This window comes from Thalassophryne amazonica, chromosome 5, assembly GCF_902500255.1.
Source record: "Thalassophryne amazonica chromosome 5, fThaAma1.1, whole genome shotgun sequence".
In the NCBI taxonomy this organism is placed as follows: Eukaryota; Metazoa; Chordata; class Actinopteri; order Batrachoidiformes; family Batrachoididae; genus Thalassophryne; species Thalassophryne amazonica.
In genome coordinates, this window is record NC_047107.1 from 63590877 (window position 1) to 63617543 (window position 26667).

Genomic DNA, 26667 nt, shown 5'->3' on the forward strand with positions numbered 1-26667 from the left:
AGCTTCTGGGCTTGCACACGTACTACGCGCAGACTATGCACTAATAAGGTTATAACAAGACTTTTCAACAAAGCTAAAATGAATCGTTAACTACAGCCCAAGCAACACAGGATTTTTTTAAGAAGTTAGCGACTGCGGTATTTGGTGATTTCCAATCCGATTATCAACTGACCCCCAACCCCACAGAAACACATAGCATAAACAAATATTTCCCCTAACCTGTTTTTGTGTAGTTTTAGGAGTCCTTGGCCAAAATAATATGACAATGCGATTCATATTTCAACAAGGTTTTATGGCCTAACAGCCACTCTGTGCCTGAGGTAATGACTCATTTTCTCCATATGATGGGGCCTTTTCAGATATCAATGGGCCAATGTGAAGTGAAAGAAAATAAAGACTTGAAATGTATGGAGGGAGAGGGAGAGAGAGCGAGAGCGAGAGAGAGAGAGAGAGAGAGAGAGAGAGAGAGAGAGAGAGAGAGAGAATTTGAGCCAATTAAGTTAAATATGATGCAGATTTCATTTTCTTTATATTTCATGTTATTTGATGTTATGCACAGCTCATAAATAATGTTTAAAATGTGAAAATCATTAATATTAAATGGACATAAAATTTGCTGCCATCTTCAAAACATACACACAGTAGCTTTAATCTTAATCTTTTAATGTTGATTTCCATCAGTCCATTTCTTTTGAGTTGTCTTTTACAGGCTGTTAACACCACTACCAATTTTTCTTCAAGTACCTCAAATTGGCTGATTATATCTACTTTTCAATTTATTGACAGGGATCTGTTGTTAACATCTGAAAACTGTCTTCTGCTGAAGACTGTGGTGTGCCTTTCATGGGACTGCGGATGTATATTGTATTTCCATAGCATATTTAAAGAGTTCAGTGAGCAGTGAGTCTCTGAATGCACCGCTGATAACTCAAGTAACACAAACTCTATTGTATTTTCATTTTAAATTACACTGTATCCTGGCATCTAAATACCTGATAACCAAATCCACATTCAATTAAAGATGATCATTTCAAGAGAGACTGACAAAATAATAAAGCCAGCAGTAAAAATAGAAGATACATGGTGTGCAAGATCCGGTATGTCCGATATGACCTATAATGCTACTTTTACCAATTACTAACACCTATTACACACTATTTCGCACCAAAATTGGGGGTTTTGTGCAACAGTCAATTCTGTGTCAAATATCAACAATGGGAGACTGGGTTTAGGATGGTTCATGAATCCAAACTATTTCTATTAAGTTTTAAAATTTACCTGAAGAATGGTGGTATCCGTTAGTAGTTGGATCTCCAGCAGCTCAGAGATGTTGCTGACAATGTCACATACTTTGTTATACAACATGACAATCACACGTTGCTTGTGCGTGGAGCATTTAGCACGTTTGGCCTTGGAGCTTAGCATGCCACCTAAATGAAAGAGTAGTATTTTAAATCAATTGTTTTCCTGGAGTACAGAGCTTGTGTTCATAGAACAAATTTTCACCATTACTAACTATTAAGTCTAATCTGTCAAATGCAACTTTGTTTTTGATCGGACACTGTGGTAATCACAACAGAACTTTTTAATCAAGTATTTTCAGACAGGAATTACTAGACACCTGCAAAGAAATATGCTTAGTGCACAGCACAAACCCTGCAATTAGTTTATCACAGTTTTAACGACTGCCAACTACAGCAGATGGGATACGGATTCCCACTATACACTCATCAACTACAACAGTGCATTACTATGGGACAATTTTTTAAAATGTAATTAACGCTGTGGAATGACTGCTTTCACCACATACAGTGAGGAAAATAAGTATTTGAACACCCTGCGATTTTGCAAGTTCTCCCACTTAGAAATCATGGAGGGGTCTGAAATTTTCATCCTAGGTGCATGTCCACTGTGAGAGACATAATCTAAAAAAAAATGTTAATTTTTCTTTAAGAAGCTCTCTTATTCTGCACTCTTTACCTGTATTAATTGCACCTGTTTGAACTTATTACCTGTATAAAAGACACCTGTTACACAATCAATCACACTCCAACCTGCCCACCATAGCCAAAGAGCTGTCTAAGGACACCAGGGACAAAACTGTAGACCTGCACAAGGCTGGGATGGACTACAGGACAACAGGCAAGCAGCTTGGTAGAAGACAACACTGTTATGATTATTTATTAGAAAGTGGAAGAAACACAAGATGACTGTCAATCTCCCTCGGTCTGGGATTCCATGCAAGGTCTCACTTTGTGGGGTAAGGATAAATAAATGGTAAATGAGTAGCATTTATATAGCGCTTTTCCATCTGCATCAGCCGCTCAAAGCGCTTTACAATTATGCCTCACATTCACCCCGATGTCAGGGTGCTGCCATACAAGGCGCTCACTACACACCGGGAGCAATAGGGCAGGGATGGCCAAGTTCGGTCCTCCATGAGCCACCTTCCTGACACTCTTAGTTGTCTCCCTGCTCCAATACACCTGAATCCAATGAAAGACTCGTTAGCAGACTTTTAATGAGCCTTTCATTGGATTCAGGTGTGTTGAAGCAGGGAGACAACTAAGAGTGTCAGAAAGGTGGCTCTCGAGGACCGAACTTGGCCACCCCTGCAATAGGGGATTAAAGGCCTTGCCCAAGGGCCCTTAGTGATTTTCCAGTCAGGTGGGGATTGGAACCCATGATCTTCTGGACTCAAACCCAACACCTTAACCACTAGACCTTCACCTCCCCACGGATGATTCCGAGAAAGCTCAGAACTACACAGGAGGACCTGGTCAATGACCTGAAGAGAGCTGGGACCACAGTCACAAAGATTACATTAGTAACACATGATGCTGTCATGGTTTAAAATCCTGCACAGCAGCAAGGTCCTCCTGCTCAAGCCAGCACATGTCCAGGCCCATTTGAAATTCACCAATGACCATCTGGATGATCCAGAGGAGGCATGGGAGAAGGACATGTGGTCAGATGAGACCAGAATAGAGATTTTTGGAATCAACTCCACTTACCATGTTTAGAGGATGAGAACAACCCCAAGAAAACCATCCCAACCGTGAAGCATGGGGGTGGAAACATCATACTCTGGGGGTGCTCTTCTGCAAAGGGGACAGGACAACTGCACCGTATTGAAGGAAGGATGGATGGGGTCATGTATTACGAGATTTTGGCAAACGATCTCCTTCCCTTAGTAAGAGCATTGAAGATGGGTCCATGGTTGGGTCTTCCAGCATGACAATGACCCCAAACACACAGCCAGGGGCAACTAAGGAGGGGCTCCGTAAGAAGCATGTCAGGGTCCTGGAGTGGCCTGGCCAGTCTCCAGACCTGAACTCAATAGAAAATCTTTGGAGGGAGCTGAAACTCAAAACCTGAAAGATCTAGAGAAGATCTGTGTGGAGGAGTGGACCAAAATCCCTGCTGCAGTATGTGCAAACCTGGTGAAAAACTACAGGAAACGTTTGACCTCTGTAATTGCAAACAAAGGCTACTGTACCAAATATTAACATTGATTTTCACAGGTGTTCAAATACTTATTTGCAGCAGTAACATACAAATAAATTATTAAAAAAAAAAATCATACATTGTGATTTCCATTTTTTTTTTTTTTTTTAGATTATGTCTCTCAAAGTGGACATGCACCTAAGATGAAAATTTCAGAGCCTTCCATGATTTCTGAGTGGGAGAACTTGCAAAATCGCAGGGTGTTCAAATACTTATTTTCCTCACTGTATGTAGGTAATCAGCCACATTTCAAAATGTAATCAATTTAGTTCCAATTAAGTTGTTATGAATCTCAATTCCGCCTTATGAGACATTCTGCACTTTAGATTTTTACATTATCCTCACCTCCATGTGGATCCACCCTGTAGACAGGGTCATACTGGGATACAATGTGTTCTGAAGATGGACACTTTGTGTACTGTAGCACCCGTTCAATTACATCTTCAATATATACAGCCTTCGGCATGTGTGAAGAAGTCATGATGTTAAGTGCTGTTAGACAGGCGTCTGCTGATTTTGTGACTCTCTCCATGATCAAGTCTCTCCACAGTCGCTCCTCATCTTCGGCATCATGGTCCTAAAGAAAAAGTAACATACAAATTTACATCAATAAATCCTGTGGAACATTTGAGCTTCTACTGGTTCATGTTTGAATTAAAATGTGTAGCCCACTAGTCCTCATTACGTCTGCCAAGGACGTAATAAAATCATTGGCTATTTTTATTTGTCCGTCTGTCTGTCTGCCAGCAGGATTACGTCAAATCTACTGCACAGATTTAAATGACATTACAGTGGCTTGCAAAAGTATTCAGCCCCCTTGGTATTTCATGCATTTTAATTTGTTTATGGCATTTCAAATACAAAAAGTAAATTAGGATTCTCAATGTAAAATTTCTAAAATTATCTTCCTTACACTCAAACTGAAAGTAAATCTCTACAACTTGATATAAATTAATTAAAAATCTAAAAGCCAAGATGAGGGGTTAGCTAAGTAATCAGCCCCTTTGGTATAATACCTGTAAACAATCAGTTTAATTGCCAGGTTTTGATCAGACAAGTCAGGGGATGGATATATGAAGATTTACAAGTCACTGAACATGTCTTGAACTTTATTTACATCGGTTATGAAGAAATACAAACAGTATGGCACTCTATGGTAAATATGTGTGGAGTAGACAGTTCTCAAATACTGAGTGACTGTGCAAGAAGGAAAGAGTGAGGAAAGCCACCAAGACACCCAGACAACCCAGAAGAAGTTACAAGGTTCTGTGGCTGTGATTGGAGAAATTGTGGCATAGTCCACGTTTTGCATTTTGTATCCCCAGTTATACAGCTTCATGATGAAGTGGTACAGAGGATTTTCTTTCACCAAAACATTCAATCTTGGCTTGCATCTCAGATGTACCTTCTGGCAAATTGTAGCTGAACTTTCGGGTCTTATTTTTAATAAATCCTCCTCTATACCACATTGAACTGTGTAGGTGATCTAGATCCGGACTGGAGGATGTCAGAAATCTCAGATTGCTCTTGTTTTAAGGGGTATTTTCACCAACTGTGAAAGTTTTTTTTTAGGGTAAGTGTAGGGTTGGGTATAGTCTGAATTTGATCCATTCATTCCATTAGGGTTCTTATCAATTTCATATTTCTAAGTCAAATACTGAGATAAAAATGTATTTTCTTATTTAAGGCATTAACCGAATATTCACAGAGCATACATACAATAAAATAAAATACATGATTCACAGATGTGTACTAAAAAAACTAATAATAAAAAATAACATCAGAAACAGTTAATTAAACTCAGCGTTTGTTGATGTGAAATTATTCAAGCTATCCATCTCCCTATGTATCTTGTTTATTTGGTCAATAATGATAATATTGCTTACATCCCTGTCACACAACAACATGAACTGCATGAATGTTGTACAAACTGACATTCGAACGGCATTTTAGCAAGTCGCGCTGCATTCGAACTGCTCTCGAATGCCTCGTACAGCATTCCTACAGCAGTCGGCACATTCATGTGTCGCTTGTGCTGGAAAACATCCAAACGGTGGTGGAATCGTACTGCATTCGTAGTACTGCTGTAGGAATGAACATTCAAACGTCATTCGTGAATCTGCGAATCGGTTTTGATACAAACAAATCTTCATCTCTTTGTAACCGATAAAGCTCTGACAGTTTTGTTTTTTTTTCTCCTTATGTTGTTCAGTTGTCCTTTACTGCCAAATTACATGGTGTGCCATGATTAGCCGTCCCTGGCTGAACTGCAGATGCTAGCAAGGTTCATGCACCTGCTGAGTGCTGGTTCATGATGCACTCAGGCTCAGCTAATCCAAGATTAAAACACTGCACAGTCTTCAGAGGAATGTCAAGCGTCCTTCAGCATGGTCATATTTGACATAAAACCTGACTTGAAGCTAATTAGCTTCCTACATATACATTGTCTTGCCGTTTTCTTTCCAAAGTGAAACTAGAGGCTGCTGCCAGAGCACATCGGCTCTAAGTGGAATCACACTAAAACATGCCACTAAACAGTCATACATGCTAAATGAACAGTCATGTCAGCCTGAAAACACTTCTTTCATTTTTATTTTGACCTACAAAGCAGAGTGTTGTTGGACAAGTTTTTTTTTCCCTCAGGCTCAACAAGCTTTTCCTCCTTCCTCCAACAGAGCAAATAGACATTTCTGTGAGGGACTGAAGGATATCTTCAGACATTTCTGGATAGAGTGACGACTGAACACATCTAGCTGGAAGTGGTGAGTCATTTATTATTATTATTGAATGTGACTCCCCAGTGGTTGGAGCTGCTGCAATGCACTACACTTTTTTTTTTTTAAACAATTTTTACACATTGTTTTAAAATGTTTTTCATATATTACACTACTTTAGTGACCTGAAGAATTTCGTAAGGATAATTCCAGCACCAAAACAGTTCATCCACATGAAAAAAAGGTGGATTTTTACAAAAGATTTTAGGAATGATCTAAAATGCATTTACTTTTTTCAGGTTTAGAGCTAATTATTTATATATACAGTGTTCTATACACCTATATGTTACATATTCTGAAAACTGAGATTCTTCTGAACACTTTCATATACAACACATGGGGATTGTACCTCTACAATTTGGTAAATACAGAGTGACAGCCAATAATGCACTCAAATAATTAAATTACATATTTTCATTTTGGACAACCTTGATCTACAATTTTCTTCATATATTACACCATTTTGTGAACTCGTTTCTAGCACCAGAACAGTAGGCCATATGAATAAAGTGTATTTTCAATGAAGATTTTTCAAAAAAACATATTTCTTTTTTTTTTTCAGATTTAGGGCCACATTATTTCTGCCTGCAGTATTCCAGACAAATATATGACATGTTCGAAAGCTGAGATTGCTGTGACATGCAGACATGGGCACCTGAAAAAAAGTACTTTATAAGGGGAATTACTGAAAGCATGGTAAAAAAATCATTAAATACCCCTGGACCCCAGTGGGTTAACCACAATCCAGCTTGGCACTGTTGTGATTTTAGCGTCAAGCAGTTGACAGTCTAGACTCCTCTTGGATGGGACACAGATTACATCCCAGGCTGAGGCCAGTACCCAGTTACAGCTAGGCAGACTGAGACAATGCAGATTAAGTGTCTTGTCAAGGACACAGACAGGTAACATGAGCAGGATTCTAACCCAGGTCTACTTATTGGCAGGCCATCTCCTTATCCACTCAGCTAGCTGCTCTACATAAGCTTCTGGTAGTATTTACAAACTTGACAAATGGTTTATATCTCCTAAAATGAAATTCTTCCAACCCTATAAGACCATTTTAAAGGGTATTTTCACATGCAGAAGATATGTTAAAGGGTAGTTTGAGGGTCTTATGCATAAATATTGCATAATCTGTTCATTTTTGAAGAGCTGCGTAGCCACAGTAGGTACAAGGTGTTTAAGGTGCTGGGAACTAAATAGCATCAGTTATGAAGTTGTCTTCAATTCCTTCTTGATGGTAACTGCAATGCAGATGCATTGGTTTGTTTGGTGGTTACACCCTCAGCCATTCTGACTTAAAAACACGGACAAACAGAAGGCAGGCACCTACCACTGTGATGACAGTCAACATAAAGTATAGTGTATATACATGACAGAAGGGTGTATGGAGCTCACAGGGTTAATCATGGTGGATAGCTTGCCCCATCCTGGATGTTCTTTTCAAGTATGTTCAACAGCTTCACCAGTTTGTCTGCTGGGATCTAAATAGAGAACAACAGAAGGTAGACCTGAAATTGAAGCAGTCATGTTGACCTGAATACTTCCTGAACAACGTTTAAGGAAACATTATCAAACATCCCAATAAGGGGTGTGTGGAGTGCATTTACTGCATATTACCCTGCTGGAGATGCCCATGGCTTTAATTTTGGCAGACTCACTACCAAGCTCATTCAACTGATGTTTACCGAGCAGCAATTCCTGAGGTATCTCATCATCATCCGCTGTAGGAAAACAGAATACGATATACCACATCAAATTTTATATTATGCACAGAAACCAATTATTTATAACACGACCATCACTGATATGTGACAAAAAATTATAAATAGTCCCGACAAAAGAAGAGAACTTACTGTAGCTGTAGTGTTGAGAGGAGACAATCAATACGCATATGTCTTTAACGGAGACCTACTATAGAAATAACGTGTAACATACACTATACAGTCAAAGGTTTGGACACACTTTCCCATTGAATGGGAAGTGGAAACACTTTCATATACTGAATGGGAAGTGGTAAAGTGTGTCCAAACTTTGAGTGGTATGGTATATATATAAAAAAATATAATAATAAAGAGCAACAATGACACAGATTAAAATGTGGCTACCCCAGAGAGAACTTTTATTAAACTCAGCACTCAAAAGGTAGATGAACAACTTCACAAACAATGTGGATATTGTTTATCATCTGTTCTTGGGAAACTAATGTTACCATAACAATGTAAGACTGCTCTTTAGGTTCACAATCACTGCAGTAAATACCAATCCTACTAAAATAAGTAGCCCAAAAAGATTGAATTACGACAAAGTTGGTGATCATATTAGGAAGGGCATGTCTGTGTAATAAATTGAGATACTAAAGGTAATTCATCTCATGAAATGTGTTATTTCAAACTTCTCATCTAGTTTTCATGAAAAACATTAGAAACTTTAAATTAGAAACTTAATGATCAAGCTACATTTAAATTTCTCGATATTAGTTGCAATGTTTAAATTTTCTAAAACTTCTACTAGTACAGAGAAGACAGAAAGCAGTAACCTTGACAGACAAAATGTATAGACAGATGGGTTGCAAACGACAGCAATATGTGACTAATATACATACATCAGACCCAGGAAAATGAACCTAAGTATTTAGACTGCAAGACCTCTGTTCGTGGTCAACATGTCTGAAAGCCCGATATGTAACAGTGCAATTCAATTCTTGACTAACATTATTGAAAATAATAAAGGCATCAAATTTTGAAGGAATAAATATAACAAACTGTCCTTTTGGGACGAATAAAGTACTCTGAATAATAAATCATAAGTTGTCATGTTTTCATCCAAGTGAATACTGAATACAATGCACCAACCAATCTTGTATTTTACATTAACTTAAGCAATAACATGGTATACGGTGCATCTGAAAAGTATTCACAGCACTTCATTTGTTCCACATTTTATGTTACAGCCTTATTCCAAAATAAATGAAATTATTTTTCCCCCTCAAAATTCACACAATACCCCATATAATGACAATGTGAAAAGCTTCCGTTTTTAGATTTTGCAGATTTGTTAAAAAAAAAAACAAAAAAAGAAATCACATGTACAAAGTTATTAGACTGAGAATTGTTGGATATGCTTCATTTAAGCATTTCTCAAGGCAGTCTTTGTTCATTGTGTTTTTAGGCATAACAAACTGCAATAAAGTGTTAATTGCAAACTGCAATAAAGTAACAAATGCAAACCACTGACTGTGTTTGCGATGATGTGATTTCATGAACAAAGTGACATTCAGAAGTCAAGTCAGAGTATGCACTGGTGTAGCATGTCACAGCATCCATGCCATGGGATCACCTTGGGTCTACAAAATTTATCCTAGTGTTACAGTTTGAAAGACAGTCAATCTGATATTTACCCATGGTAGTAAAATCCACATCCTCCAGATTCTCGAGGATGTTGTCAATGCTCACTAAGAATCTCTTGAATGTTGATGAGTCCATCAGCTCTTCTTGGGTTAGTTTGGGTTCATAGGCTTTTCGCTTCTTCTGCTTCCTTCTCATCTTCATTTTTCTGGCAACTGCAGAACAGATTTCATTAATGATTCTGCATGTACTTTCAACCTCACCAATTTGATTCCCTGCAATGGAGGCAATTCTTAAACTTATTTTTGAGTTCAGAACCAACTGACGTTTTTTGTTTTTAACCATCTCCTCACCTTCGTTGTATTGCTACTACAGGACATGCATCCACCAAAACACAATGAGAAATTAAGCATTTACCCTTTACTAGTTCTGTCTTAAGCAAGCATAAGATAAGATAAACTTTATTGATCTCACAGAGGAGAAATTCACATGTTACATCAGCTATTAAAAAACACACAAGATGGGTGCAAGTAGAGGAAAATGTTCATCAAACAGCGGTGCAAGGATAAGCAATAATATACTTGTAACAGTACAATAAAATAAGAAAATGAAGTAGAAATAGAATATATATATACAACCCCTGGCAAAAATTATGGAATCACAGGCCTCGGAGGATGTTCATTCAGATGTTTAATTTTGTAGAAAAAAAGCAGATCACAGACATGACACAAAACTGAAGTCATTTCAAATGGCAACTAACTTTCTGCGAAGAACACTATAAGAAATCAGGAAAAAAAATTGTGGCAGTCAGTAACGGTTACTTTTTTAGACCAAGCAGAGGGAAAAAAATAGGAATCACTCAATTCTGAGGAAAAAATTATGGAATCATCAAAAACAAAGAACGCTCCAAAACATCACTAGTATTTTGTTGCACCCCTCTGGCTTTTATAACAGCTTGCAGTCTCTGAGGCATGGACTTAATGAGTGACAAACAGTACTCTTCATCAGTCTGTCTCCAACTTTCTCTGATTGCTGTTGCCAGATCAGCTTTGCAGGTCGGAGCCTTATCATGGACCATTTTCTCAACTTCCACCAAGATTTTCAATTGGATTAAGATCCGGACTATTTGCAGGCCATGACACTGACCCTCTGTGTCTTTTTGCAAGGAATGTTTTCACAGTTTTTGCTCTATGGCAAGATGCATTATCATCTTGAAAAATGATTTCATCATCCCCAAACATCCTTTCAATTGATGGGATAAGAAAAGTGTCCAAAATATCAACGTAAACTTGTGCATTTATTGATGATGTAATGACAGCCATCTCCCCAGTGCCTTACCTGACATGCAGCCCCATATCATCAATGACTGTGGAAATTTACATGTTCTCTTCAGGCTCTCATCTTTATAAATCTCACTGGAACGGCACCAAACAAAAGTTCCAGCATCATCACCTTGCCCCATGCAGATTCGAGATTCATCACTGAATATGACTTTCATCCAGTCATCCACAGTCCACGATTGCTTTTCCTTAGCCCATTGTAACCTTGTTTTGTTCTGTTTAGGTGTTAATGATGGCTTTCGTTTAGCTTTTCTGTATGTAAATCCCATTTCCCCTTACCAAAAATAGTACTGATAGTATATAAAAAGTAAACTAGAAGTATACTTGAAACATACTTGCATATACTACTTTTGGTAAGGGTCCTTTAGGCGGTTTCTTTCAGTTTGGTCACAGACGTTGACTCCAGTTTCCTCCCATTCGTTCCTCATTTGTTTTGTTGCGCATTTTCGATTTTGAGACATATTGCTTTAAGTTTTCTGACTTGATGCTTTGATGTCTTCCTTGGTCTACCAGTATGTTTGCCTTTAACAACCTTCCCATGTTGTTTGTATGTGGTCCAGAGTTTAGACACAGCTGACTGTGAACAACCAACATCTTTTGCAACATTGCGTCTCTTTTAAGAGTTTGATAATCCTCTCCTTTGTTTCAATTGACATCTCTCGTGTTGGAGCCATGATTCATGTCAGTCCACTCGGTGCAACAGCTCTCCAAGGTGTGATCACTCCTTTTAGATGCAGACTAACGAGCAGATCTGATTGATGCAGGTGTTAGTTTTGCGGATAAAAATTTACAGGGTGATTCCATAATTTATTTCTCAGAATTGAGTGAGTCCATATTTTTTTTTCCCTCTGCTTCATCTAAAAAGTAACCGTTACTGACTTCCACAATTATTTTCTTGATTTCTTATAGTGTTTCTTAAAGCCAGAAAGTTGCCATTTGAAATGACTTTAGTTTTGTGTCATGTCTGTGATCTGCTTTGTTTCTACAAAATTAAACAACTGAATGAACATCCTCTGAGGCCGGTGATTCCATAATTTTTGCCAGGGGTTTTTTGTGTGTGTGTGTATATATATATATAATATATATATATATATATACATATATATATATATATATATACATCACAACTAGAGGTGCACCGATCAATCGGGCACTGATCATTATCAGCCGATCACGCCTTGATCGGTTTGATCGTGATCGGCAAAATGCGCAGATCAAAAGGACCGATCAAAACAGTGCAGGCAGTAGCGCAGGGAGCGCTTGCTCCTGTCATGAGACGCTTTCCTCTGTGACATAAACTCATTTTTACTTCTGAATGTACGAGGTCTCTTAGATAATAAACCGACCCTTTTTTTTTTTTTTTTTTAACTATATGGATTTGAATGACATGCGATTACACCAATCATGCTTGAACCCTCGTGCGCATGCGTGAGTTTTTTCACGCGTGTCGGTGACGTCATTTCCTGTGGGCAGGCCTTGAGTGAGATGTGGTCCCGCCCTCTCGGCTGAATTCCTTTGTTTCACACGCTGCTCGAGATGGCGCGCGTTCCTTTATCAAAATTTTTTCTGGACCTGTGAGGAATATCCGAGTGGACACTATTCGAGAAATTAAGCTGGTTTTCTGTGAAAAGTTTAACGGCTGATGAGAGATTATGGGGTGTTTCTGTCGGTGTAAGGACTTCCCACGGAGCGGGACGTCCTGCAGCGCTTCCAGGCGCTGTCGTCGGCCTGTTTCGAGCTGAAAACATCCTAATTTAAGGCTTAATTCACCCAGGACATCGTGAGAGAACAGAGAAGATTCAGAAGAGGCCGGCATGAGGAATTTATGCGGACATTCCACTGTTTAAGGACATTTTTTTAATGAAAGACGTACGCGCAAATTCGCCGAGTCATTTCCGTGACGACTCGGCAAATCTGTGTGCGCCGCGACAGGAAAAACACCTCCGTGTTGAAAACCATTTGTAGAATTCAGGCGGCTTTAATGGCTTTCAACAAGTGAGTAACTGAGAAATTGTTTAACAGCTTGGGCATGTTCCAACTTGCCCGTTAAGATTTCCAACGGAGGTGTTTTTCCTGCCGCGACCCCCCGCGGTCGGGTCCAACCCGACATGCGACTCTGCCCGCACGTTCTTTCATTACAAAATGACCGTTAACAATGGAATGTCCGAAAAACTCCTCATGCCGACTTCTTCTGAAAGTTCTCTGTTCTCTGACGACTTACTGCGTCAACAGAGCCTGAAATGTGGAAGTTTTCAACTTGAAACGGCGAGACGCTGCCGCCTCGAAGCGCAGATCGCCATCAGGCGCCGTGGACCGTCCTTAAAGCGACACTACCAGACCAAAATCTCTCATCAGCCGTTAAAATTTTTACCGAAAACCAGCTGAATTTATTGAATGTTGTCCACTCAGTTGTGCCTTACAGTTTTGAAAAATTTTTTATCAAACAAAGCAACAGTCTGAGCCATTCCTAAACAATGAAAAAAATCGACGAGCGGGTGGACGACTCCTCACTCAAAGACTGCCCACAGGCGAATGACGTAACCGACAGGCGTGAAAAAACTCTCGCATGCCCACGAGGGTTCAAGCATGTCTGATGTAATCACACGTGATTCAAATCCATATGGTTTTTGAAAAAAATAATAAGGTCGGATACTTTTCTAATAGACCTCGTAGTCCATGTCCGTCCAACTCATATCAGAAGTCAAAATGAGTCAAATGGCTCTGAGAGATTTAAATAGACTGCTGTGTAATGAATGGAACCACACTGCCATCTAGTGGATATCCAGTGTGCGCGAGTGTGTATTTGTGAATCAGTAGGCATTTTGATTTTGTTTATTTTTTCATATGAGTGTAGAGGTACAGAGAGTACAAAGAAGCTTTGTTCATTTGATTTGCTTATATTGTGAACTGCCATGATACTGGAATTGACAACTAAGTTCGAAATAAAAAAAATTAAAAAATTGATTGAACTGATTGATTTGTTTGTGGATCTATGGATTTCGCGAAAAGAATGTCTCAAAATTACTTCACAGAGGAAAGTGATAAATGCATGTAATTGGTGATCCACATATGCTGAAACTCAATTCACATATACAATTTCCAGTTTTACAAATGTACATTTTTTTTTATTTTTTTACAAATTAAGTTTTATATTTGCAAATACATTATTTGCAAAGACCAATTTACAAGTTATAAATATGAAATTTGCATTTGTGGATATCTGAACACATTTGCAAATCAATGATTATTTGTACATCACCCTGTGTGCATTTACAAATATTAATGAGACAATTTTAAACCCATAGGATGAGGGCTGTATTTTACATTCTCAACGTATTCTCTGTAGGCTGTAACCTGAGCAACATGAAACATGGAAAAAAAAAAGCTTGCTGGTAGAACAAAGTCAAGTAATAAAAAAAAGTTGGCAGTTTATTCTAGTGTCTTTATTTGAAGGCATGTTTTTTGTTTTAATCATTTAAGTTTTAATGAAAAAAGTCCTATACATTAGACCTATATTCTTATTTTGGGGTGGCCAAGTTCGGTCCTCATGAGCCACCTTCCTGACACTCTTAGTTGTCTCCCTGCTCCAATACACCTGAATCCAATGAAAGACTCGTTAGCAGACTTTTAATGAGCCTTTCATTGGATTCAGGTGTGTTGAAGCAGGGAGACAACTAAGAGTGTCAGGAAGGTGGCTCTCGAGGACCGAACTTGGCCACCCCTGCAATAGGGGATTAAAGGCCTTGCCCAAGGGCCCTTAGTGATTTTCCAGTCAGGTGGGGATTGGAACCCATGATCTTCTGGACTCAAACCCAAACCTTAACCACTAGACCTTCACCTCCCCACGGATGATTCCGAGAAAGCTCAGAACTACACAGGAGGACCTGGTCAATGACCTGAAGAGAGCTGGGACCACAGTCACAAAGATTACATTAGTAACACATGATGCTGTCATGGTTTAAAATCCTGCACAGCAGCAAGGTCCTCCTGCTCAAGCCAGCACATGTCCAGGCCCATTTGAAATTCACCAATGACCATCTGGATGATCCAGAGGAGGCATGGGAGAAGGACATGTGGTCAGATGAGACCAGAATAGAGATTTTTGGAATCAACTCCACTTACCATGTTTAGAGGATGAGAACAACCCCAAGAAAACCATCCCAACCGTGAAGCATGGGGGTGGAAACATCATACTCTGGGGGTGCTCTTCTGCAAAGGGGACAGGACAACTGCACCGTATTGAAGGAAGGATGGATGGGGTCATGTATTACGAGATTTTGGCAAACGATCTCCTTCCCTTAGTAAGAGCATTGAAGATGGGTCATGGTTGGGTCTTCCAGCATGACAATGACCCCAAACACACAGCCAGGGCAACTAAGGAGGGGCTCCGTAAGAAGCATGTCAGGGTCCTGGAGTGGCCTGGCCAGTCTCCAGACCTGAACTCAATAGAAAATCTTTGGAGGGAGCTGAAACTCAAAACCTGAAAGATCTAGAGAAGATCTGTGTGGAGGAGTGGACCAAAATCCCTGCTGCAGTATGTGCAAACCTGGTGAAAAACTACAGGAAACGTTTGACCTCTGTAATTGCAAACAAAGGCTACTGTACCAAATATTAACATTGATTTTCACAGGTGTTCAAATACTTATTTGCAGCAGTAACATACAAATAAATTATTAAAAAAAAAAATCATACATTGTGATTTCCATTTTTTTTTTTTTTTTTAGATTATGTCTCTCAAAGTGGACATGCACCTAAGATGAAAATTTCAGAGCCTTCCATGATTTCTGAGTGGGAGAACTTGCAAAATCGCAGGGTGTTCAAATACTTATTTTCCTCACTGTATGTAGGTAATCAGCCACATTTCAAAATGTAATCAATTTAGTTCCAATTAAGTTGTTATGAATCTCAATTCCAGCCTTATGAGACATTCTGCACTTTAGATTTTTACATTATCCTCACCTCCATGTGGATCCACCCTGTAGACAGGGTCATACTGTGGATACAATGTGTTCTGAAGATGGAACTTTGTGTACTGTAGCACCCGTTCAATTACATCTTCAATATATACAGCCTTCGGCATGTGTGAAGAAGTCATGATGTTAAGTGCTGTTAGACAGGCGTCTGCTGATTTTGTGACTCTCTCCATGATCAAGTCTCTCCACAGTCGCTCCTCATCTTCGGCATCATGGTCCTAAAGAAAAAGTAACATACAAATTTTACATCAATAAATCCTGTGGAACATTTGAGCTTCTACTGGTTCATGTTTGAATTAAAATGTGTAGCCCACTAGTCCTCATTACGTCTGCCAAGGACGTAATAAAATCATTGGCTATTTTATTTGTCCGTCTGTCTGTCTGCCAGCAGGATTACGTCAAATCTACTGCACAGATTTAAATGACATTACAGTGGCTTGCAAAAGTATTCAGCCCCTTGGTATTTCATGCATTTTAATTTGTTTATGGCATTTCAAATACAAAAAGTAAATTAGGATTCTCAATGTAAAAATTTCTAAAATTATCTTCCTTACACTCAAACTGAAAGTAAATCTCTACAACTTGATATAAATTAATTAAAAATCTAAAAGCCAAGATGAGGGGTTAGCTAAGTAATCAGCCCCTTTGGTATAATACCTGTAAACAATCAGTTTAATTGCCAGTTTTGATCAGACAAGTCAGGGGATGGATATATGAAGATTTACAAGTCACTGAACATGTCTTGAACTTTATTTACATCGGTTATGAAGAAATACAAACAGTATGGCACTCTATGGTAAATATGTGTGGAGTAGACAGTTCTCAAATACTGAGTGACTGTGCAAGAAGGAAAAGAGTGAGGAAAGCCACCAAGACACCCAGACAACCCAGAAGAAGTTACAAGGTTCTGTGGCTGTGATTGGAGAAATTGTGCATAGTCCACGTTTTGCATTTTGTATCCCCAGTTATACAGCTTCATGATGAAGTGGTACAGAGGATTTTCTTTCACCAAAACATTCAATCTTGGCTTGCATCTCAGATGTACCTTCTGGCAAATTGTAGCTGAACTTTCGGGTCTTATTTTTTAAATCCTCCTCTATACCACATTGAACTGTGTAGGTCTCTAGATCCGGACTGGAGGATGTCAGAAATCTCAGATTGCTCTTGTTTTAAGGGGTATTTTCACCAACTGTGAAAGTTTTTTTTTAGGGTAAGTGTAGGGTTGGGTATAGTCTGAATTTGATCCATTCATTCCATTAGGGTTCTTATCAATTTCATATTTCTAAGTCAAATACTGAGATAAAAATGTATTTTCTTATTTAAGGCATTAACCGAATATTCACAGAGCATACATACAATAAAATAAAATACATGATTCACAGATGTGTACTAAAAAAACTAATAATAAAAATAACATCAGAAACAGTTAATTAAACTCAGCGTTTGTTGATGTGAAATTATTCAAGCTATCCATCTCCCTATGTATCTTGTTTATTTGGTCAATAATGATAATATTGCTTACATCCCTGTCACACAACAACATGAACTGCATGAATGTTGTACAAACTGACATTCGAACGGCATTTTAGCAAGTCGCGCTGCATTCGAACTGCTCTCGAATGCCTCGTACAGCATTCCTACAGCAGTCGGCACATTCATGTGTCGCTTGTGCTGGAAAACATCCAAACGGTGGTGGAATCGTACTGCATTCGTAGTACTGCTGTAGGAATGAACATTCAAACGTCATTCGTGAATCTGCGAATCGGTTTTGATACAAACAAATCTTCATCTCTTTGTAACCGATAAAGCTCTGACAGTTTTGTTTTTTTTTTCTCCTTATGTTGTTCAGTTGTCCTTTACTGCCAAATTACATGGTGTGCCATGATTAGCCGTCCCTGGCTGAACTGCAGATGCTAGCAAGGTTCATGCACCTGCTGAGTGCTGGTTCATGATGCACTCAGGCTCAGCTAATCCAAGATTAAAACACTGCACAGTCTTTCAGAGGAATGTCAAGCAGTCCTTCAGCATGGTCATATTTGACATAAAACCTGACTTGAAGCTAATTAGCTTCCTACATATACATTGTCTTGCCGTTTTCTTTCCAAAGTGAAACTAGAGGCTGCTGCCAGAGCACATCGGCTCTAAGTGGAATCACACTAAAACATGCCACTAAACAGTCATACATGCTAAATGAACAGTCATGTCAGCCTGAAAACACTTTTTCATTTTTTTTGACCTACAAAGCAGAGTGTTGTGGACAAGTTTTTTTTTCCCTCAGGCTCAACAAGCTTTTCCTCCTTCCTCAACAGAGCAAATAGACATTTCTGTGAGGGACTGAAGGATATCTTCAGACATTTCTGGATAGAGTGACGACTGAACACATCTAGCTGGAAGTGGTGAGTCATTTATTTTATTATTTTGAATGTGACTCCCCAGTGGTTGGAGCTGCTGCAATGCACTACACTTTTTTTTTTTAAACAATTTTTACACATTGTTTTAAAATGTTTTTCATATATTACACTACTTTAGTGACCTGAAGAATTTCGTAAGGATAATTCCAGCACCAAACAGTTCATCCACATGAAAAAAAGGTGGATTTTTACAAAAGATTTTAGGAATGATCTAAAATGCATTTACTTTTTTCAGGTTTAGAGCTAATTATTATATATACTGTTCTATACACCTATATGTTACATATTCTGAAAACTGAGATCTTCTGAACACTTTCATATACAACACATGGGGATTGTACCTCTACAATTTGGTAAATACAGAGTGACAGCCAATAATGCACTCAAATAATTAAATTACATATTTTCATTTTGGACAACCTTGATCTACAATTTTCTTCATTATTACACCATTTTGTGAACTCGTTTCTAGCACCAGAACAGTTAGGCCATATGAATAAAGGTGTATTTTCAATGAAGATTTTTCAAAAAACATATTTCTTTTTTTTTTCAGATTTAGGGCCACATTATTTCTGCCTGCAGTATTCCAGACAAATATATGACATGTTCGAAAGCTGAGATTGCTGTGACATGCAAGACATGGGCACCTGAAAAAAAGTACTTTATAAGGGGAATTACTGAAAGCATGGTAAAAAAATCATTAAAATACCCCTGGACCCCAGTGGGTTAACCACAATCCAGCTTTGGCACTGTTGTGATTTTAGCGTCAAGCAGTTGACAGTCTATGACTCCTCTTGGATGGGACACAGATTACATCCCAGGCTGAGGCCAGTACCCAGTTACAGCTAGGCAGACTGAGACAATGCAGATTAAGTGTCTTGTCAAAGGACACAGACAGGTAACATGAGCAGGATTCTAACCCAGGTCTACTTATTGGCAGGCCATCTCCTTATCCACTCAGCTAGCTGCTCTACATAAGCTTCTGGTAGTATTTACAAACTTGACAAATGGTTATATCTCCTAAAATGAAATCTTCCAACCCTATAAGACCATTTTAAAGGGTATTTTTCACATGCAGAAGATAATGTTAAAGGGTAGTTTTGAGGGTCTTATGCATAAATATGCATAATCTGTTCATTTTGAAGAGCTGCGTAGCCACAGTAGGTACAAGGTGTTTAAGGTGCTGGGAACTAAATAGCATCAGTTATGAAGTTTGTCTTCAAGTCCTTCTTGATGGTAACTGCAATGCAGATGCATTGGTTTGTTTGGTGGTTACACCCTCAGCCATTCTGACTTAAAAACACGGACAAACAGAAAAGGCAGGCACCTACCACTGTGATGACAGTCAACATAAAGTATAGTGTATATACATGACAGAAGGGTGTATGGAGCTCACATGGTTAATCATGGTGGATAGCTTTGCCCCATCCTGGATGTTCTTTTCAAGTATGTTCAACAGCTTCACCAGTTTGTCTGCTGGGATCTAAATAGAGAACAACAGAAGTTAGACCTGAAATTGAAGCAGTCATGTTGACTGAATACTTCCTGAACAACGTTTAAGGAAACATTATCAAACATCCAATAGGTGTGTGGAGTGCATTTACTGCATATTACCCTGCTGGAGATGCCCATGGCTTTAATTTTGGCAGACTCACTACCAAGCTCATTCAACTGATGTTTACCGAGCAGCAATTCCTGAGGTATCTCATCATCATCCGCTGTAGGAAAACAGAATACGATATTACCACATCAAATTTTATATTATGCACAGAAACCAATTATTTAATAACACGACCATCACTGATATGTGACAAAAATTATAAATAGTCCAGACAAAAGAAGAGACTTTACTGTAGCTGTAGTGTTGAGAGGAGACAATCAATACGCATATGTCTTTAACGGAGACCTACATATAAATACGTGTAACATACACTATCAGTCAAAGGTTTGGACACACTTTCCCATTGAATGGGAAGTGGAAACACTTTCATATACTGAATGGGAAGTGGTAAAGTGTGTCCAAACTTTTGAGTGGTATGGTATATATAAAAAATAATAATAATAAAGAGCAACAATGACACAGATTAAAATGTGGCTACTACCAGAGAGAACTTTTATTAAACTCAGCACTCAAAAGGTAGATGAACAACTTCACAAACAATGTGGATATTGTTTATCATCTGTTCTTGGGAAACTAATGTTACCATAACAATGTAAGACTTGCTCTTTAGTTCACAATCAACTGCAGTAAATACCAATCCTACTAAAATAAGTAGCCCAAAAAGATTGAATTACGACAAAGTTGGTGATCATATTAGGAAGGGCATGTCTGTGTAATAAATTGAGATACTAAAGGTAATTCATCTCATGAAATGTGTTATTTCAAACATTCTCATCTAGTTTTCATGAAAAACATTAGAAACTTTAAAATTAGAAACTTAATGATCAAGCTACATTTAAATTTCTCGATATTAGTTGCAATGTTTAAATTTTCTAAAACTTCTACTAGTACAGAGAAGACAGAAAGCAGTAACCTTGACAGACAAAATGTATAGACAGATGGGTTGCAAACGACAGCAATATGTGACTAATATACATAACATCAGACCCAGGAAAATGAACCTAAGTATTTAGACTGCAAGACCTCTGTTCGTGGTCAACATGTCTGAAAGCCCGATATGATAACAGTGCAATTCAATTCTTGACTAACATTATTGAAAATAATAAAGGCATCAATTTTGAAGGAATAAAATATACAACTGTCCTTTTGGGACGAATAAGTACTCTGAATAATAAATCATAAGTTGTCATGTTTTCATCCAAGTGAATACTGAATACAATGCACCCCAATCTTGTATTTTACATTAACTTAAGCAATAACATGGTATACGGTGCATCTGAAAAGTATTCACAGCACTTCATTTGTTCCACATTTTATGTTACAGCCTTATTCCAAAATAAATGAAATTATTTTTCCCCCTCAAAATTCACACAATACCCCATATAATGACAATGTGAAAAGCTTCCGTTTTTAGATTTTTGCAGATTTGTTAAAAAACAAAAAACAAAGAAATCACATGTACAAAGTTATTAGACTGAGAATTGTTGGATATGCTTCATTTAAGCATTTCTCAAGGCAGTCTTTGTTCATTGTGTTTTTAGGCATAACAAACTGCAATAAAGTGTTAATTGCAAACTGCAATAAAGTAACAAATGCAAACCACTGACTGTGTTTGCGATGATGTGATTTCATGAACAAAGTGACATTCAGAAGTCAAGTCAGAGTATGCACTGGTGTAGCATGTCACAGCATCCATGCCATGGGATCACCTTGGGTCTACAAAATTTATCCTAGTGTTACAGTTTGAAAGACAGTCAATCTGATATTTACCCATGGTAGTAAAATCCACATCCTCCAGATTCTCGAGGATGTTGTCAATGCTCACTAAGAATCTCTTGAATGTTGATGAGTCCATCAGCTCTTCTTGGGTTAGTTTGGGTTCATAGGCTTTTCGCTTCTTCTGCTTCTCCTTCATCTTCATTTTTCTGGCAACTGCAGAACAGATTTCATGATTCTGCATGTACTTTCAACCTCACCAATTTGATTCCTGCAATGGAGGCAATTCTTAAACTTATTTTTGAGTTCAGAACCAACTGACGTTTTTTGTTTTTAACCATCTCCTCACTTCGTTGTATTGCTACTACAGGACATGCATCCACCAAAACACAATGAGAAATTAAGCATTTACCCTTTACTAGTTCTGTCTTAAGCAAGCAATAAGATAAGATAAACTTTATTGATCTCACAGAGGAGAAATTCACATGTTACATCAGCTATTAAAAAACACACAAGATGGGTGCAAGTAGAGGAAAATGTTCATCAAACAGCGTGTGCAAGGATAAGCAATAATAATACTTGTAACAGTACAATAAAATAAGAAAATGAAGTAGAAATAGAATATATATATACAACCCCTGGCAAAAATTATGGAATCACAGGCCTCGGAGGATGTTCATTCAGATGTTTAATTTTGTAGAAAAAAAGCAGATCACAGACATGACACAAAACTGAAGTCATTTCAAATGGCAACTTTCTGGCTTTAAGAAACACTATAAGAAATCAGGAAAAAAAATTGTGGCAGTCAGTAACGGTTACTTTTTTGACCAAGCAGAGGGAAAAAATATGGAATCACTCAATTCTGAGGAAAAAATTATGGAATCATCAAAAACAAAAGAACGCTCCAAAACATCACTAGTATTTTGTTGCACCACCTCTGGCTTTTATAACAGCTTGCAGTCTCTGAGGCATGGACTTAATGAGTGACAAACAGTACTCTTCATCAGTCTGTCTCCAACTTTCTCTGATTGCTGTTGCCAGATCAGCTTTGCAGGTCGGAGCCTTATCATGGACCATTTTCTTCAACTCCACCAAAGATTTTCAATTGGATTAAGATCCGGACTATTTGCAGGCCATGACACTGACCCTCTGTGTCTTTTTGCAAGGAATGTTTTCACAGTTTTTGCTCTATGGCAAGATGCATTATCATCTTGAAAATGATTTCATCATCCCCAAACATCCTTTCAATTGATGGGATAAGAAAAGTGTCCAAAATATCAACGTAAACTTGTGCATTTATTGATGATGTAATGACAGCCATCTCCCCAGTGCCTTTACCTGACATGCAGCCCCATATCATCAATGACTGTGGAAATTTACATGTTCTCTTCAGGCTCTCATCTTTATAAATCTCACTGGAACGGCACCAAACAAAAGTTCCAGCATCATCACCTTGCCCCATGCAGATTCGAGATTCATCACTGAATATGACTTTCATCCAGTCATCCACAGTCCACGATTGCTTTTCCTTAGCCCATTGTAACCTTGTTTTTTTCTGTTTAGGTGTTAATGATGGCTTTCGTTTAGCTTTTCTGTATGTAAATCCCATTTCCCCTTACCAAAAAATAGTACTGATAAGTATATAAAAAGTAAACTAGAAGTATACTTGAAACATACTTGCATATACTACTTTTTGGTAAGGGTCCTTTAGGCGGTTTCTTTCAGTTTGGTCACAGACGTTGACTCCAGTTTCCTCCATTCGTTCCTCATTTTTTTGTTGCGCATTTTCGATTTTTGAGACATATTGCTTTAAGTTTTCTGACTTGATGCTTTGATGTCTTCCTTGGTCTACCAGTATGTTTGCCTTTAACAACCTTCCCATGTTGTTTGTATGTGGTCCAGAGTTTAGACACAGCTGACTGTGAACAACCAACATCTTTTGCAACATTGCGTCTCTTTTAAGAGTTTGATAATCCTCTCCTTTGTTTCAATTGACATCTCTCGTGTTGGAGCCATGATTCATGTCAGTCCACTCGGTGCAACAGCTCTCCAAGGTGTGATCACTCCTTTTAGATGCAGACTAACGAGCAGATCTGATTTGATGCAGGTGTTAGTTTTGCGGATAAAAATTTACAGGGTGATTCCATAATTTATTTCTCAGAATTGAGTGAGTCCATATTTTTTTTTCCCTCTGCTTCATCTAAAAAAGTAACCGTTACTGACTTCCACAATTATTTTTCTTGATTTCTTATAGTGTTTCTTAAAGCCAGAAAGTTGCCATTTGAAATGACTTTAGTTTTGTGTCATGTCTGTGATCTGCTTTGTTTCTACAAAATTAAACAACTGAATGAACATCCTCCGAGGCCGGTGATTCCATAATTTTTGCCAGGGGTTTTTGTGTGTGTGTGTGTATATATATATATATATATATATTATATATATATATATTATTATATATATTACATATACACATATACACTAGAGGTGCACCGATCAATCGGGCACTGATCATTATCAGCCGATCACGCCTTGATCGGTTTGATCGGTGATCGGCAAAATGCGCAGATCAAAAGGACCGATCAAAACAGTGCAGGCAGTAGCGCAGGGAGCGCTTGCTCCTGTCATGAGACGCTTTCCTCTGTGACATAAACTCATTTTTACTTCTGAATGTACGAGGTCTCTTAGATAATAAACCGACCCTTTTTTTTTTTTTTTTTTTAACTATATGGATTTGAATGACATGCGATTACACCAATCATGCTTGAACCCTCGTGCGCATGCGTGAGTTTTTTCACGCGTGTCGGTGACGTCATTTCCCTGTGGGCAGGCCTTGAGTGATGTGGTCCCGCCCTCTCGGCTGAATTCCTTTGTTTCACACGCTGCTCGAGACGGCGCGCGTTGCTTTATCAAAATTTTTCTGGACCTGTGAGGAATATCCGAGTGGACACTATTCGAGAAATTAAGCTGGTTTTCTGTGAAAAGTTTAACGGCTGATGAGAGATTATGGGGTGTTTCTGTCGGTGTAAGGACTTCCCACGGAGCGGGACGTCCTGCAGCGCTTCCAGGCGCTGTCGTCGGCCTGTTTCGAGCTGAAAACATCCTAATTTAAGGCTTAATTCACCCAGGACATCGTGAGAGAACAGAGAAGATTCAGAAGAGGCCGGCATGAGGAATTTATGCGGACATTCCACTGTTTAAGGACATTTTTTTAATGAAAGACGTACGCGCAAATTCGCCGAGTCATTTCCGTGACGACTCGGCAAATCTGTGTGCGCCGCGACAGGAAAAACACCTCCGTGTTGAAAACCATTTGTAGAATTCAGGCGGCTTTTAATGGCTTTCAACAAGTGAGTAACTGAGAAATTGTTTAACAGCTTGGGCATGTTCCAACTTGCCCGTTAAGATTTCCAACGGAGGTGTTTTTCCTGCCGCGACCCCCCCGGTCGGGTCCAACCCGACATGCGACTGCCCGCACGTTCTTTCATTACAAAATGACCGTTAACAATGGAATGTCCGAATAAACTCCTCATGCCGACTTCTTCTGAAAGTTCTCTGTTCTCTGACGACTTACTGCGTCAACAGAGCCTGAAATGTGGAAGTTTTCAACTTGAAACGGCGAGACGCTGCCGCCTCGAAGCGCAGATCGCCATCAGGCGCCGTGGACCGTCCTTAAAGCGACACTACCAGACCAAAATCTCTCATCAGCCGTTAAAATTTTTACCGAAAACCAGCTGAATTTATTGAATGTTGTCCACTCAGTTGTGCCTTACAGTTTTGAAAAATTTTTTATCAAACAAAGCAACAGTCTGAGCCATTCCTAAACAATGAAAAAATCGACGAGCGTGGTGGACGACTCCTCACTCAAAGACTGCCCACAGGCGAATGACGTAACCGACAGGCGTGAAAAAACTCTTCGCATGCCCACGAGGGTTCAAGCATGTCTGATGTAATCACACGTGATTCAAATCCATATGGTTTTTGAAAAAAATATAAGGTCGGATACTTTTCTAATAGACCTCGTAGTCCATGTCCGTCCAACTCATATCAGAAGTCAAAATGAGTCAAATGGCTCTGAGAGATTTAAATAGACTGCTGTGTAATGAATGGAACCACACTGCCATCTAGTGGATATCCAGTGTGCGCGAGTGTGTATTTGTGAATCAGTAGGCATTTTTGATTTTGTTTATTTTTTCATATGAGTGTAGAGGTACAGAGAGTACAAGAAGCTTTGTTTCATTTGATTTGCTTATATTGTGAACTGCCATGATACTGGAATTGACAACTAAGTTCGAAATAAAAAAATTAAAAAATTGATTGAACTGATTGATTTGTTTGTGGATCTATGGATTTCGCGAAAAGAATGTCTCAAAATTACTTCACAGAGGAAAGTGATAAATGCATGTAATTGGTGATCCACATATGCTGAAACTCAATTCACATATACAATTTCCAGTTTTACAAATGTAATTTTTTTTTTTTTTTTTTACAAATTAAGTTTTATATTTGCAAATAATGTTGTATTTGCAAATACCCAATTTTACAAGTTATAAATATGAAATTTGCATTTGTGGATATTCTGAACACATTTGCAAATCAATGATTATTTGTACATCACCCTGTGTGCATTTACAAATATTAATGAGACAATTTTAAACCATAGGATGAGGGCTGTATTTTACTTCTCAACGTATTCTCTGTAGGCTGTAACCTGAGCAACATGAAACATGGAAAAAAAAAAGCTTGCTGGTAGAACAAGTCAATGTAATAAAACAAACAGTTGGCAGGTTTATTCTAGTGTCTTTATTTGAAGGCATGTTTTTTGTTTTAATCATTAAGTTTTAATGAAAAAATAGTCCTATACATTAGACCTATATTCTTATTTTGGGTATGATCCAAATATGTACTTGATCGGTATCGGCAGATCAAAAGTTCAGTGATCGCTGATTGGCCTAAAAAATCCTGATCGGTGCACCTCTAT

At 38.4% G+C, this 26667-nt stretch overlaps 1 protein-coding gene across 1 annotated transcript in view; it reads right to left on the reverse strand.

The window, feature by feature from the left end:
* Nucleotides 1–26667, reverse strand: part of nipbla (NIPBL cohesin loading factor a) — a 157241-nt gene that overhangs the window by 100822 nt on the left and 29752 nt on the right. Inside the window, 5 exon segments of the mRNA XM_034170432.1 lie at nt 1279–1430; nt 15928–16159; nt 19749–19835; nt 19967–20070; nt 21744–21905. Coding sequence (XP_034026323.1) covers nt 1279–1430; nt 15928–16159; nt 19749–19835; nt 19967–20070; nt 21744–21905 — 737 coding nt within the window.